This window comes from Hippocampus guttulatus, chromosome 7 (assembly GCF_054856545.1).
Source record: "Hippocampus guttulatus isolate MCC_2025c chromosome 7, RoL_Hgut_1.0, whole genome shotgun sequence".
Classification (NCBI taxonomy): domain Eukaryota; kingdom Metazoa; phylum Chordata; class Actinopteri; order Syngnathiformes; family Syngnathidae; genus Hippocampus; species Hippocampus guttulatus.
In genome coordinates, this window is record NC_141267.1 from 6,116,018 (window position 1) to 6,130,015 (window position 13,998).

At 42.4% G+C, this 13,998-nt stretch overlaps 1 protein-coding gene across 1 annotated transcript in view; it reads left to right on the forward strand.

Annotated features, from left to right (window-relative positions):
* The window catches only part of ror1 (receptor tyrosine kinase-like orphan receptor 1), a 152,621-nt gene extending 145,421 nt beyond the window's left edge, over nt 1–7,200 (forward strand). Inside the window, exons 11-12 of the mRNA XM_086116137.1 lie at nt 1,419–1,783; nt 4,614–7,200. Coding sequence (XP_085972263.1) covers nt 1,419–1,783; nt 4,614–5,304 — 1,056 coding nt within the window. The 3' untranslated portion in view covers nt 5,305–7,200. The remainder of the gene's footprint in view (nt 1–1,418; nt 1,784–4,613) is intronic.
* Nucleotides 7,201–13,998: the final 6,798 nt, after the last annotated feature.

A 13,998-nucleotide genomic window follows, 5' to 3' on the forward strand; every position in this document is an offset into this window, starting at 1 on the left:
AGTGCTGTACATGGAGCAATTTAACATGCACAATAAACAGTAAGACAAATCGGTAATAAAGGCGGTAGAAAGCACCAAACAGTAAAACCAAGAACAAATCTAAGTCATGCTGAGTCGAATGCCAAAGAATACAAGTGAGTTTTGAGGAGGGTTTTGAAGATGGGCAGCGAGGAGGCTTGCCGAATGTTTAGTGGGAGGTCATTCCAGAGAGAGGGACCAGCAACAGAAAAGGCTCGATCCCCTCTGAGCCTCAGTTTAGTTCTTGGTACTTCTAATAAAGTCTGGTCCACAGACCTGAGGCGCCGGGCAGGTGTGTAGGGGCGGATGAGCTCAGAGAGGTAAGGTGGCGCAAGATTATTCAGAGATTTGAAAACAAATAAGAGGATCTTGAAAATAACTCTAAAATGAATGGGGAGCCAGTGAAGGGATGCCAGAGTAGGAGTTATGTGCTCCCTCTTACGAGTACCAGTCAAGAGGCGAGCGGCGGCATTCTGGACCAGCTGAAGGCGCTTAATGGAGGACTGGCTGACTCCAAAGTAAAGGGCATTGCAGTAATCGAGCCGGGATGTGACAAAGGCATGAATTACCATCTCAAAGTGTTCATGTGAGAGGAGAGGTTTTATTTTGGCCAGCTGTCTAAGGTGAAAGAAGCTGGATTTAACAACGGCACCAATTTGCCGATCGAGTGTGTCTATACATGTTAACAAAGCCTGTCTGGGGACACTTTTACTATCATAAAGATAGCTGTGATAACATTAAACACTTATGTGAATCCAAATGAATGGATGAAAAGAATGGGGAAAAGTGCAAAAATATCAAGCAGCGGCAGTGCAAAGTGGCTGGACTGCCTGCGTGCAGGCAGACAGACAAAGGATTTGGCACAGAGCAGAGGAGAACTCACCAGACGCCGGCTACGCAGGAGGTCCTGCGAAACTCCCCCCTGTTCATTATTGTTAAATTTAAGTGTTCACGTTTGTGTGTGACAGACGCATGAGACAATTGGGAAAATATGGAACAAACCGCGTCCCGTATTGGGAATGCAACATTAAATTCCCAATTAAAGGATGATTCCGTATTTTACGGCATGGGTGGCAACCTTAATTATAGGTGATGTATTTTGCATGCCCAAAATTTGTTCCATGCAGTTTCCCGAAATGTAATGGCAAATGGCCAAAAACGTTCAGCCGCTTTGCGACTACGTCAGTCATGAAACCGAAAGTGAGACTTGGTTCTGAAGGCCGCCATGCATTTTACTTTTGTCATATATCATCCATGCATAAAATTACTCGATTTAAATGCAGCTCTGGGTGCTGCCTGTTCGTGTTTTATTTGAAGTTTATGCTGAATACCAATAAGAATGACATCCTGAAATCTTTTCGATTATTTATTTATTTATTTTTTCAATGAACACAACCCAGGTGGCTGCTGGGATGGAGTACTTGGCCAGTCACTTTTACATTCATAAGGACCTTGCGGCACGGAACATTCTAGTTGGCGAGCAGCTCCACGTGAAGATATCCGACCTGGGCCTCTCACGAGAGATCTACTCGTCAGACTACTACTGCATCCAACCCAAAACCCTTTTTCCTATCCGCTGGATGCCCCCTGAGGCCATCACCTACGGAAAGTTCACCACAGACTCGGACATCTGGTCCTTTGGGGTGGTGCTGTGGGAGGTCTTCAGTTACGGCCTGCAACCTTATTATGGCTTCTCCAACCAGGAAGTGATGGAGATGGTTCGAAAAAGGCAGCTGCTGCCCTGTCCTGAAGACTGTCCGCCAAGGTATGTTTGAATCTGTATGCATTCGCCGGATACTTTATTAGGTACACACTTGATTGCAGTCCAATACAAGAACTCCAGATTTAAAAGGACAATAATACTCAGTTATTGTAAGTGGTATAGGTATGACATTTTCAGTAAATTGGAAAATAAAATGGTGCCACCTATAGTTTCACTATCAAGTAGTACAACTCCAAGAATGTCCACCTGTCAATTGTCAAATGATGAAAATCAAATCTAATAATCAGCATGAAAATGAAAGGTGGTCTTCAACACCAAAATGCAAAAGGTGGATCCAAAGTCATTGGACAAAAACAGTCTTCTTCTCTTTTCGGCTTGTCCCTTTTCAGGGGTTGCCACAGGGAGTCATTAATTTCCATCTTTCCCTGTTCTCTGCATCCTCTACTCTGACTCCAACTCCCTGCATGTCTTCCCTCACGGCATCCATGAATCTCCTCTTTGGCCTTCCTCTCTGCCTCCTACCTGCTAGCTCCATCTCTAACATTCTCCTACCAATGTATCCACTGTCCCTCCTCTGTACATGTCCAAACCATCTCAGTCTGGCCTCTTTAACTTTTTCTCCAAACTTGCCTGTCTGATGACCTCATTTCTGATCCTGTCCATCCTTGTCACTCCGAAGGAGAATCTCAGCATCTTTAACTCGGTCACCTCTAACTCTGCCTCCTGTCTTCTGCCTATTGCTAGTGTCTCTAGACCAGAGGTGGGCAAACTACGGCCCGCGGGCCGGATCCGGCCCGTTGGTCTTTTTAATCCAGCCCGCCAAAGGTTGGTACACAATTAAGGTTCGATGTGAATGATTGAATTCATTTCATATGGACGTGTAATGACAGGCATTTCAACGCCAGGTGGCGCATTGATTTGAAATTGCAGAGCACGAGGGGGGGGGGGGGGGGGTGGAGGGAAAGATCTTATCTACCACCTATGGACCTCTGTATCGCTCAACTTCTACTGGTCTGATCACAACCCATCTGCAGCAATGCACTGGCTTGTTTTTTTTTTTAATGTACCATAGCTCGTGCTGACCCCGCCCTTCTGTCAAATTAAAAGTCGATGCGGCCCCCGAGCCAAAAAGTTTGCCCACGCCTGCTGCAACTGTTCTGTAAACTTTTCCCTTCACCTTAGCTGACACTTTTTTTTGGTTTGGTTTGTTTATTGAACATAAAACATATACAGTAATAATTTGACAGAAAATAAGGTAAATAAAATAGTAAAAAGGAAAGAGAAATCAGTCACCATTCAACACAGTTATTATGTTCAAGGGAGTAGGAAGAAGTACAGAACTTTTCTAGTCCTACCCCGTGTTATGTGTTTATATCTGATAAATCATTTTTATATCAATCAGAAAAGAAAGAAAGTAAGAAGAAAGAGGTCTCCATTCAGGCTCATACTTTACGCTTAACCGTTTTATTTTTACAACTTTTGGTTTGTATCGGGATTTTATACATATACACCCTGGCACTCTTGTGTCAATTTTCTCTTAATGGATATTTCAATACCTTTCTCTATTTATCAACTTAGTTCTGATTTATCATTATATTTAATGTTTAGAATTGATCATTTACCTCTGATTGATGTAGGTTGTTTGTACTATTTTTTAGAATTTGGTTTTGAACACAGCAAGCGTCATTTTCAGGTCCGTTTCGAAATTATTCCACAGATTAACACTTTTGATAGATACACTTCTTTGCTTGATATTTGTCCTTGTTTTGAGTTTTTTGAATAAGTTGGTACCTCTTAAATCATAGCTGCATTCTCGAATTTCGAAAAACTTCTGAATGTTTTGGCAGAGCAGGTTATTGTGTGCTTTGTATATTAATTGGGCGCTTTTAAAGTCAACCAGGTCATGAAATGTCATCTCTTCTATCACAAATCACTCCTGACACTTTTCTCCAGCTGTTCCATCCTGCCTGCACTCTATTCTTCACTTCTCTTTGACAGTCTCCACTGCTCTGTACTGTTGATCCTAGGTACTTAAATTCCTGTACCTTCGCCACCTCTGCTCCCTGTAACCTTTCATTTATGCACATGTACTCTGTCTTACTATGACTATGACTACTAGGACAAAAACAGTGAATAAGTGAATTTTATCTGTGAGTAACAGAGGATAGGTTGGGGGGGGGGGGGGGGGGGGGGAGTCAGGGAAAACCGGAATTTACAAATTACCGAACCACCGATCTGCAGGGGTTCACTGTATCAATCATTATGTCTGAGAGGAGTAACTTGTAACATATGGAAATTTCTACCTGCATATGTTTGTTTAATTGTGACCTGTGAATTCTTTTCAAATCTAATCAATGAAGAGGCTGTTTACATTTCCTCGTTTCACTAAACGTGAAAAGGTGAAGTGATAAAGCCACATATTTGTTGACATTATTGGAGTCATCTGATTTACTGACTTATGTTAACGTCACACTTGTGGGGTAGAATGTTGTGAGGATGTCGTGGTGAACGCTTAACTCTTTGACTTGAGTCCAAGTCAAAGAGTTCAATACATGAACAACCTTTAGCTGAGGTACACAAACTGTCTTTAATATTAATTTGTGGTTCATTTGCCTCTATTTTAGCATAGCACGAATTTATAAGGCTAAAATATTTCTGTACGATAAAGATTGAATTTTTTAATTGTAACTTGTGTTTGTTAAAAAAAAATAATAATAAAACACGCCAAGTGGTCCTGGAATAGATGATTACGTATGAAATTGCAAATCTCAGAAATGAGGATCAGAAAATCACAATTAGATTGTTTTTCAAAATCCAGCCCTCCTGAGCGCTATCAAATAAGTGATGAGAGGAATGATGTGTGATATCACAGGTTCTATGGTTTGATGACCGAGTGTTGGCAGGAGGGGCCAGCGAGAAGACCTCGCTTCAAGGACATCCACAGCCGCCTACGAGCCTGGGAAGGGCCGTCATCTCACGCAAGCTCCAGCACGCCCTCCGGTGGCGGCGGCAACGCCACCACCCAGACCACCTCACTGAGCGCCAGCCCCGTCAGCAACCTGAGCAACCCTCGCTACGCCGCCGCGGGTTATCTCTACCCGGCCCAGTCGATCCCCTCGTCGGGCCAGATGGCTCCCATTCCAGCGTGGGCCCCCATGGCGGTACCTCAAACACACCCGCGTTTCATCCCCGTCAACGGCTACCAAATTCCACCAGGATATGCGGCTTTCCCTGCGCACTTCCCTCCCCCGGCGCCGCCCGCTCGAGTGATCCAGCATCACCTGCCGCCCCCTAAAAGCCGTTCGCCCAGCAGCGCCAGCGGCTCCACCAGCACGGGTCACGTCAGCGGCGGTCCCTCCACCACGGGCTCCAACCACGACGCCAACACGCCGCTGCTGTCACACTGCATCATGCCGGGGAACGGCGGAGGCCCGGTCCAAGTGTATGGACAGCTAACACAGAAGACGGTGGGACAGCTGGACCACACGCAAACATCAGCGCTGCTCGTGCCTGACTCTGACATGCTGATGTATAATGACACTGTCATCACTGCAGACCTGTAGATTACAAAAAAAACAGGATGCTCACCGTCTCCCGCTTGCGAAATGTTGCCTCTCATCCAGCCACCTGGGCAAAGAATTAAATGGCGACTGTGTGGAGACAGGCCTGAACAAACATTTGGGCCTGCGACAACCATACACGTACATTCATCCCTCCATTTTCTACACCGCTTGTACTTCTTAGGGTCACAGGGAAGCTGGAATCTATGCCGGGTGACTTTGAGCAAGAGGCGAGGTACGCCCTGGACTGGTCTCCATCCAAATCCCACAACATGTTAACAAGTGTACTTAATATCATTGCGTTTCAAATATATGTTGCGTCGTTATTTTAGCCTTTGTACAATATACCTAAGTACCGAATGAATGAATGAATGAAATTCGAGGTTATAAGAGAACTTTTCATGATGGCGTCATAGAAGAAGTTGCCTCCAAGTGTAAGTGGACGATGTTGCAGTTTAATAGAGCGCCAGTGTCGGTCAGTTAATAATTAGCAGGAGACTTTCTAGCGTCAGTGTGACTTCCTTTCAGTCGTATGTTTGAAAATACAAATTCAATTGATCAAGCCTTTTCTATGAAGCAATAACTAGAAGTTGCACTGACATGACATGCTAAAACCAACAACATGCCACAAGTGAAATTTAAGGTTTTCCGCCTTTAGGCGCCAAAGATTATCTTTAATATTTGGGTTGATGCATCAATCAGGCAGCTAAATGCATATTTTTTAGCTCACTTTTTCTCTGCTATTTTGTGCCTTACTTTCGGAAAATATCAATCGATCAAGTCATCTGCCACGGATGTCATCATACTTAGAAGCTGACGGGTCTGAGGTCACATCGGTTGTCCTATATAGCCATTATTTTCGCCATCTCTCAATCTCACAAAGGAACATTTTGTTTTTTTTGTTTTTTTAATGTTTGGGTTTTGAAGGAAATTGTCCTTGTTTGGTTACTGCCTCATTAAAGATGTGGGGAGTTGTGCTACCTTTTTATGATGAAATATGTTAATTTTTGTATATGCATGAATTATTACCGCCTCAACCAGAAGAATGTTATTATATTTAATTAGACGGAAGAAGAAAAAACAATGTTTGCCCTTGAAAAGGATTCCTCTTTGTACTGAGGCTGTAAAAGAGAAAGACTTCACAAGTGTACTTATTTGGACAGCAATTCGAATATTCACACTTTTCTTCAATACTCTTGTGATTTATTTTGCTTTCCGTTGTCTTGAGCAGTATTTGATGATGATGAGATAGCAGCACACGAATCCCTGAAACAGATGCAGCTTTTATTGAAACTGTTAGAGAGCTCGTGTTGTTGAACGTGACTACCTATGAAGCCGACAATCACCGCCTTGTGTTCTCATATTTTTCCTCTCTGCATACAAATTTGGACCCGTTCTATTGAGTAGAATTGTTTCTTTCGTAACGGCACAATCCAATTTAGAAAGCCTCACAGTTTAATGTACACATTCAACTCTTGTGATTCTGCTTCAATCGAACTTGATGAAAATATTTGATTTTATTCTCCTCATATCCAGCCCAAATTAAGTAGACATTTTTTTCTTTTCCAAGCAATGTTTTGGCTCTCTCAAATGTAAAGGATTTTGCCTATTTGTAATGTAGCAAATGCAAATAGTACCACTTGTATGCAAGACTGTGAATTTTAATCAAATCGAAGTCCTTTTTATTTCGTGAAACTATTGTACCTTTTGTTTTTTACTCCTTTTTTTTTTTGTTTAAGAACAAACTGTACAAGTCCATTTGAATTCATCATTGGGTGTCAATTTGAGGAGGTTTACGTTTTTGTTTGCCCCATTTGACCAAGAGGCCTATGATTTGTATGAATACTTTTGCACAGGTGTTTTTGTATTGCAGTCATTCATTAAATGATGTTTGGTTTACGCGGGAGTTAAATGTGATGACTAATTTGTAGGGATACTGTGTACTGCTCACATCTGAGCAATGTGCAACGTTTCAATTACTAGGTGACAGCAAAACTCATTTTTTGCTCCCCACTGGTTTCACTTGGGATCTTTTTTTTTTAATGACGTAATAGCAGTCCCAATGGTAGGCTGCAGGTGGTACCCTTGAGTTGTATGGGCCTCGTGAGAGTCAGCTGGTAATAAAATTACTGCATGACTACAATCAATTTAGCCTGTGAAGGAAACATGATTCTGGATTAGTTTTGGGGCGCGCGTGTGTTGTGTGCACTTTAGATGAACAAAATTTCAATGCCCTTTCCGGCCCTGTACACACTTCAAGTGATCCTAAGGCAGCAGTTAGAATCGGCGATTGTGGTCGTGGATATTTTGGAGGACAAAAGGGGTCCTCCTTTCGCGACGCACGATCGACATACGTCGTTTTAGAGTTTACGAACGGTGCACACGCACAACCATATACTGTAGTCCCGAAGGCACGATCACTTAACGATTTACTGGTTTTCGTTTTATTGTTTTATAGATTCATACTCATGACCTGAAATGACAAAAAACGAAGCTTTCCCAAATGACACCACCAGCAAGTAATACTGACACGTGTGGGTAAATGGTTTATATGATAATTAGTCGAAAGTACAGTGAAAAAGACTCGGATACAAGTACGTTATTCAAAAGTACGAAGTGCAGTCTGGGTATTACTTAATGCAACACTAAGGAACTTTTCAACCGTCATAAAATATTTCCATAACTTTTCTGATGAAACATCGACTTAGAACAAATCGAGTGGTACGTTTTGTTATTGGCATGAGGGGGTCTGTGGCGCTTCTCCAGACACTCAACTTTGAAGAGGTTGCCACGAACTCTGCCACACACAAAACACTACAAATCATCTGACTGTCATATGTCACGACGTCCCCATGCCTTACAAAGACGCAACAAACCCAAATGCACCGTGTCAAGAAAAAAAAAAACAATATAATGACTGCAAACCACAAATGGCCAGTAGTTTGAATAAACCCAGGACGAATTCCTGTATGTCCCGTGCCATACTGTCTCTTTGTCAATGTCATTTTTGTATCCTTAAAAAGCCTTTTAGCAATTCAGTAATTGCAGTGGAAATAACCATCACACATTGAGTAATTTTAGTAATAAATGTATGTAGTTCTCCATATAAAATTCTAATAGTAAAAGGATAGCAGTGGAGGAAAACATACAATGTGAAGAATCGAATAGTAGCACTTTCCCTGAGGGATTGATCTGTATATTCGTGCAAATTGCGCAAGCTTAGTATTTGTCATGATTCGGTTTGGGACCAACAGGTGGCACTGCTCCCCCTGCAGCTGCACACCTGTTGGTCGTTATGTAATTATTAGTGCTTTAAAAGGACTCCCAGCCCGACCACTCATTGTCGGGTCATTATTGCTGTTTGCTCTTGGCTACTGTCATGTTTGTTTGTTGCTGTTTGTTCCTGTCAGGTTTGTTTCGGTCATGTTTCTGTTGAGTTTTTAGCTTCTGCCATGGTTTTGTTTGTTACTTTGGATTCGTTTTGTTCTTGGGACTTTGTTTAGGATTTAGTTTTCTGTTTTAATACAATTCATCAAGTACAACCTGCTCCTCCCTCCTGCCTGCTCTTTGGGGTCCACCACCACCTTGCATACGTGACAGTAGTGATGGGTCCATGAGGCCTCATGAGGCGTGTCGACACAATGACACACTGTTGATACTGTGCTGATACTGTGTCGCTGACCACTGCCACCTGCTGGACCTTCAAAATCCCTGCAGCCAACCCACTTGACAGGCTGAACTAACTGATTTGATGATGAAGTGTATACAATGCACTACCTCACTCTACCCACAATAGCCACAAGCGCCATTATTTATGTTGTTGTTTATGCTGTTTATATTGTTTATATTGTCTATACTGTTCAGATTACATGTCTTTTTTATACAGTGTAGCTGCTATCCTTTCTTAGCTGTGTGTGTTTAATGCACAGCATGTTTGCATGCATATACGCACTGAGGATTGAGAGGAAGAAATTTCATCTATGCTGCATGTCATACATAAAGCATATTTGACAATAAAGATGACATTGACCCTTGACAATATCATTCACATCCATGCATTCATATTGTATCATTCAATGTGTTTCAATAATGTGAAAATCATGTGAATGAGGATGCTTGTGGGCTTTGTCTTCACAAATTTTGATTTAGAAAAATAAGATGCTCCAGTGTTTTAAATTTCAGTCTGTTGCGTTTAATGCATGCTATTTCCCCTGTTGTGGAGAACACACAACAACACAATGGAATAAGACATGGCAAAAATCCGAGAGGCACTTGGTGAGACAAGGAGATTTTAATAAATACCTTATTCTCCAAAAGGAGATCAAAATGGCTCTACACGGCGGACAATTTGTGTTTGTCCGGAAGCTGCTCCATAATATGCACGTACTGTAGCAACGTCACTCGAGTGAAGCTCGTCTCAGCAGTCGATAGTCTGCTGCTCTCAGCTGTGCGCGGGTGAGCGTGAGCACGTACTCGCGGCGCCGACCCAAAACACGCCACATATTAAGCTTTGAACTACGACAACAGCTAAGCTAGCCTAGCCGATGTAATGATGGTCAGCAGACAAGGTTTACGTTTTATATGACTTTTAATAACAACGTGGCAGAGTCATCAAGCATGCGGTGTGCTCACTCGCAGTCACTTTCTGGAACTCCCCCTTATAGGCGGGACCTCTCAATCAACTAGAGTATGACGTACAGTACAAACGTTCATAAAGCACTTCTCATATAATAATAGCCTATTATATGACAGCCGACATGCCGCTCGAAGTCAGACGGACACATTTTTTCTGATAATCAGTGTGTTTTCCGTATTGCCCAAACATATATTTTTATTCGAGCGAGGGTGAGGTCTGGCTTGTTTCGGCAGTCGGCATCGTGTCGCCAAACGCACTTCCTATTTAGAGAGACTGTGCGGGCTTTTTCTGCGTCAACACCCCCTGCACTGAGTCGACGCCCCCTGGACTAAGTGGCGCAAACTGGACTGTGCCAAGCAGCCGATGCAGTCTAAACTGCGCCGGTGCAGTTCACGTGTCAATTAGCAGCCTGGACTGTGTCGACGCAGCCGATGCAGTCTAAACTGCGCTGGTGCGGTTCACGTGTCAATCACGTGACGTAATGAAGCAGCACATGCACCGACACGTGGTTTGCTCTGTGAGCCCGGCGCATGCGTCAACGCATCGGTGTCGCTGGACCCATCACTACGTGACAGTATTCAAGCAATGCGGCACCTTCCTGCCGGGATCTGAATGTGTATCTGCGGCGAAATTATCCAACATAACGTTTTATTTACCTGTGTCAGTTTCAAGGCAGTAAACGGGTGAGGGGGTGGGCAGTTACGGTACAAAACCAAAGTTAAATACAGTATGTGGTTTTCCTTGCGGCGAACACTACCGCTTTTGTCCGTATGGTGCCGTCATAATCAACGTAAACCGAAAGTGGTGCTTTAAGTACAAAAGTGTGAAGGTTTACTCCCAGTTATACTGGATACAGTTGATCAATTTTAACAACTTGACATAATGAAATAAAAGAAGTTCTTTAGTTTCCGCTTTATTTAAACTTCACAGTGCTCGTACTGAGATTTGGGGGTGACCATGGCCACTCCATGTCACTCTCTCCCCCACTCCCCCGAGGCCACAGTCGCACCTAAGGGTACATTTCTATATCAGATTTTTCTGCCATTTTCACATCGAAGCCGTATTCTTAGATCCCTTGACAGTCTTCCGCAAGTTATGTACAGTATATGAACTGCATACTTAATATAAACACTTGATCTAAACGCAAACGAATCTGTCTTAAGTCAAGAACATTTCATTCTTACAGACATCAGTCAAAATTATTACTTTCACATCATCCCAAACAACATGGCTGAGAAGGCATTGTTTATCATACCATCCGCAGTTATGGTTTCAGTCAATAAAATGCACACCTATACCAATCTTCCACTCACACTCGTAATACAAGCAGGAAACAAATTATAAGAGCAATGTTTAGAATTGTGAAAAATTAAGAGACTTTTGTGTCATTGTGCTTTTTGGGTATGATTTTAATGAATGAGCCATTGATCCCAGTCTGCAAAATGCTGTCTGCTGTCTGAAAGCTGGTCATCCTGATTGTCTGTTAGGTAGCAATCAGTGCATGAAATACGAGTATGAGATGGTAAACAAAAGCAAAGAAAGTGCAAAGAAAATGGCATTATGAAGTAAATTCGATAAACAGTCTGTTTTACTTAGACTTGTTTGTGCTTGATTATGAGTATGATGAGTATTGGTCTTGGATATGTGTGAATTTTACTTCATTAAACCTGACTGTGAATGGTACGATAAATAATGACACACACGTATGCAAGCATCGACAGCCATCTGTGGCCACCCTTTACCGAGTTGTTGTACAACCCGGGTTACCCCATTGAAACATGTCTGGTTATGCCTGTGAGTGAGAAGATAATAACCAGTGGCTTTTGTTCTCAAAACATGTTCCCAAAGCATTGATAATTTTATCAACTGGCAGGGGAAAAAAAGCCAAATAAGCTACTGATAACAGAAAAAAAAATACACGATTCTTTTGAATAAGGCCTTGGATATCTTGCTTCTCTCAACCTGTTGTGTCATTGTTTATACTCTGTGGTTCACATCTTGGCTTGTAAACCCCCAAGGTCTCAACATATCAATCAATGAATATATATATAAAATACTAACCGCTGGTGACTGCACCTGTCTGAAATTGCGTCTTTTCTATGTTTTGTCACCCTCTTGTTTCAAGCAAAGGGCGCAACATTCTGTACACTTAGCCAAAGCAGCTACTCTCTGTCCACCAATAACAATCAAGCCTCAAGTGCAATGCATGCCACGGGAACCCCATTTAGTCTTTTGAGTTATTTGGCTGTTAGGTTTTTGTTGTTTGCTTTGAGGTAAAGAATACAAGATAAGATAATTGCTGGCTGAATAATACCAGGGAGTGGTGACTTGTCGATAAAGTGCAGTGAATGTCCAAGTGGGGTTAGTTCGTGTGGCTTCAAAGCAAGCTGACCTAAAGAGGAAGGAATCCAAATCTATGTGGCTAATCCTTTCGGGTCTTGAAAAGGACAGAGGAGCGGTGCAACGATGGTGCAATGCAGAGATGAAGAAGTGTTCATTTTGCAATCAGGACGCATGCTCTTCCGCCGGAAGGATCAGAAAGAGAGTTGAGGGATTCTTTTCAACTGTTCAGAGGATTGACGTGTGAATATTGAAGCTGCTAACTAGAACATGGTGTGAATATTTGTAAATTCATGCAATATTGATGAAGATAATACAGTTGATTGCTCGAGAAAGAAGAGAAGCCTCAACACATGTTTATTCTGTTTGAAGTTGTTTCATTTCACAATTTGAGGTGATAAATGTTTTTGAAGTGCGGCTAAATTGTTTTTAAGATGAAAACGATTTTACTCATTCATTGGTTTGCAATTCACTAATTAGATCAAATTTGTCTGGTTATATTTTTTTGTAACATTCAGAAATATTTTACTCTTCCTTTATTCTATTATTATGATTATTTGTAATGAGCATACACTCATCAATTTCAACATGAGGCATTGGACCTGCTGAGTTTTATAGAATCAACTACAAGCAGGGTGATTGTCACTGATATTTGAAACGTACAATCTGTGGTTGTAGTTTGCAGTGGTCTACAGCTGTCATGTATCATACAGATATTTGCTTGTCAAATATGGATCCTATTAATGCAGCCAAAAAAAGAAACCAATATATTACAGGGGATATAATAGTGACTTTTTTTGTTTCTCTTTACTCTGAGTGACCACCTACCCATCCATCCATCCATTTTCTAATCTGTTAACCTCACGAGGATTGCAGACATGCTGGAGCCTATCCAAGTCGTCTTCGGGCTGTAGGCGGGGTATACCCTGAACTGGTTGCCAGCCAATCGCAGTGCACACGTAGACGAACAACACTTCACACTCATAATCACACTTAGGTTAATTAAGAGTGATCAGTTCATCTACTGTGAATGTTTTTGAAATGTGGGAGGAAACGGGAGTACAGTACGGGGACCACATGCAAACTCCACACAGGAAGGCCCAGATTGGAGTCAAAGCCTGCACCTCTGCACTGTGAGGCCGACGTGCTCACCAGTCGACCACCACGCCACCTCTCACCTACCTTAAGTGTGAAATTAAACAATAAGATAAATCCTTCATCTGCCTATTTCTGAGAATGTGTCTGTCAGCAAGCTGCTCTGCATTTCCGCTGCACTGTTGCGCAACGGCGAGTCGAATTTACATCTGTCATGATTCGGTTTAGGGACCAACAGGTGGCACTGTAGGTCTCCCCCGGCAGCTGCACACCTGTTGGTCATAGGTAATTAGGGCTTTAAAGGACTCCCAGCCCGAACACTCAGTGTCGGGTCATTGTTTGCTCTTGGCTTCTGGCATGTTTGGTTCAGTCATGTTTAGTTCATTGTTATGTTTTAGCTTCAGTCCTGTTTTGGTCATGTTTTTGTTATTGAGAGTTTTTAGTTTCTGCCATGGTGTTTGTTTGTTACTTTGGATTCGTTTTGTTTTCATGACTTTGGTTAGGATTTAGTTTTCTGTGTTTTATCAATACACTTCTTCAAGTTCACCCTGCTCCTCCCTCCTGCCTGCTTTTTGGGGTCCACCGCCTTGCAGACGTGACAACATCTTTCTCTCAGGTTGCACATT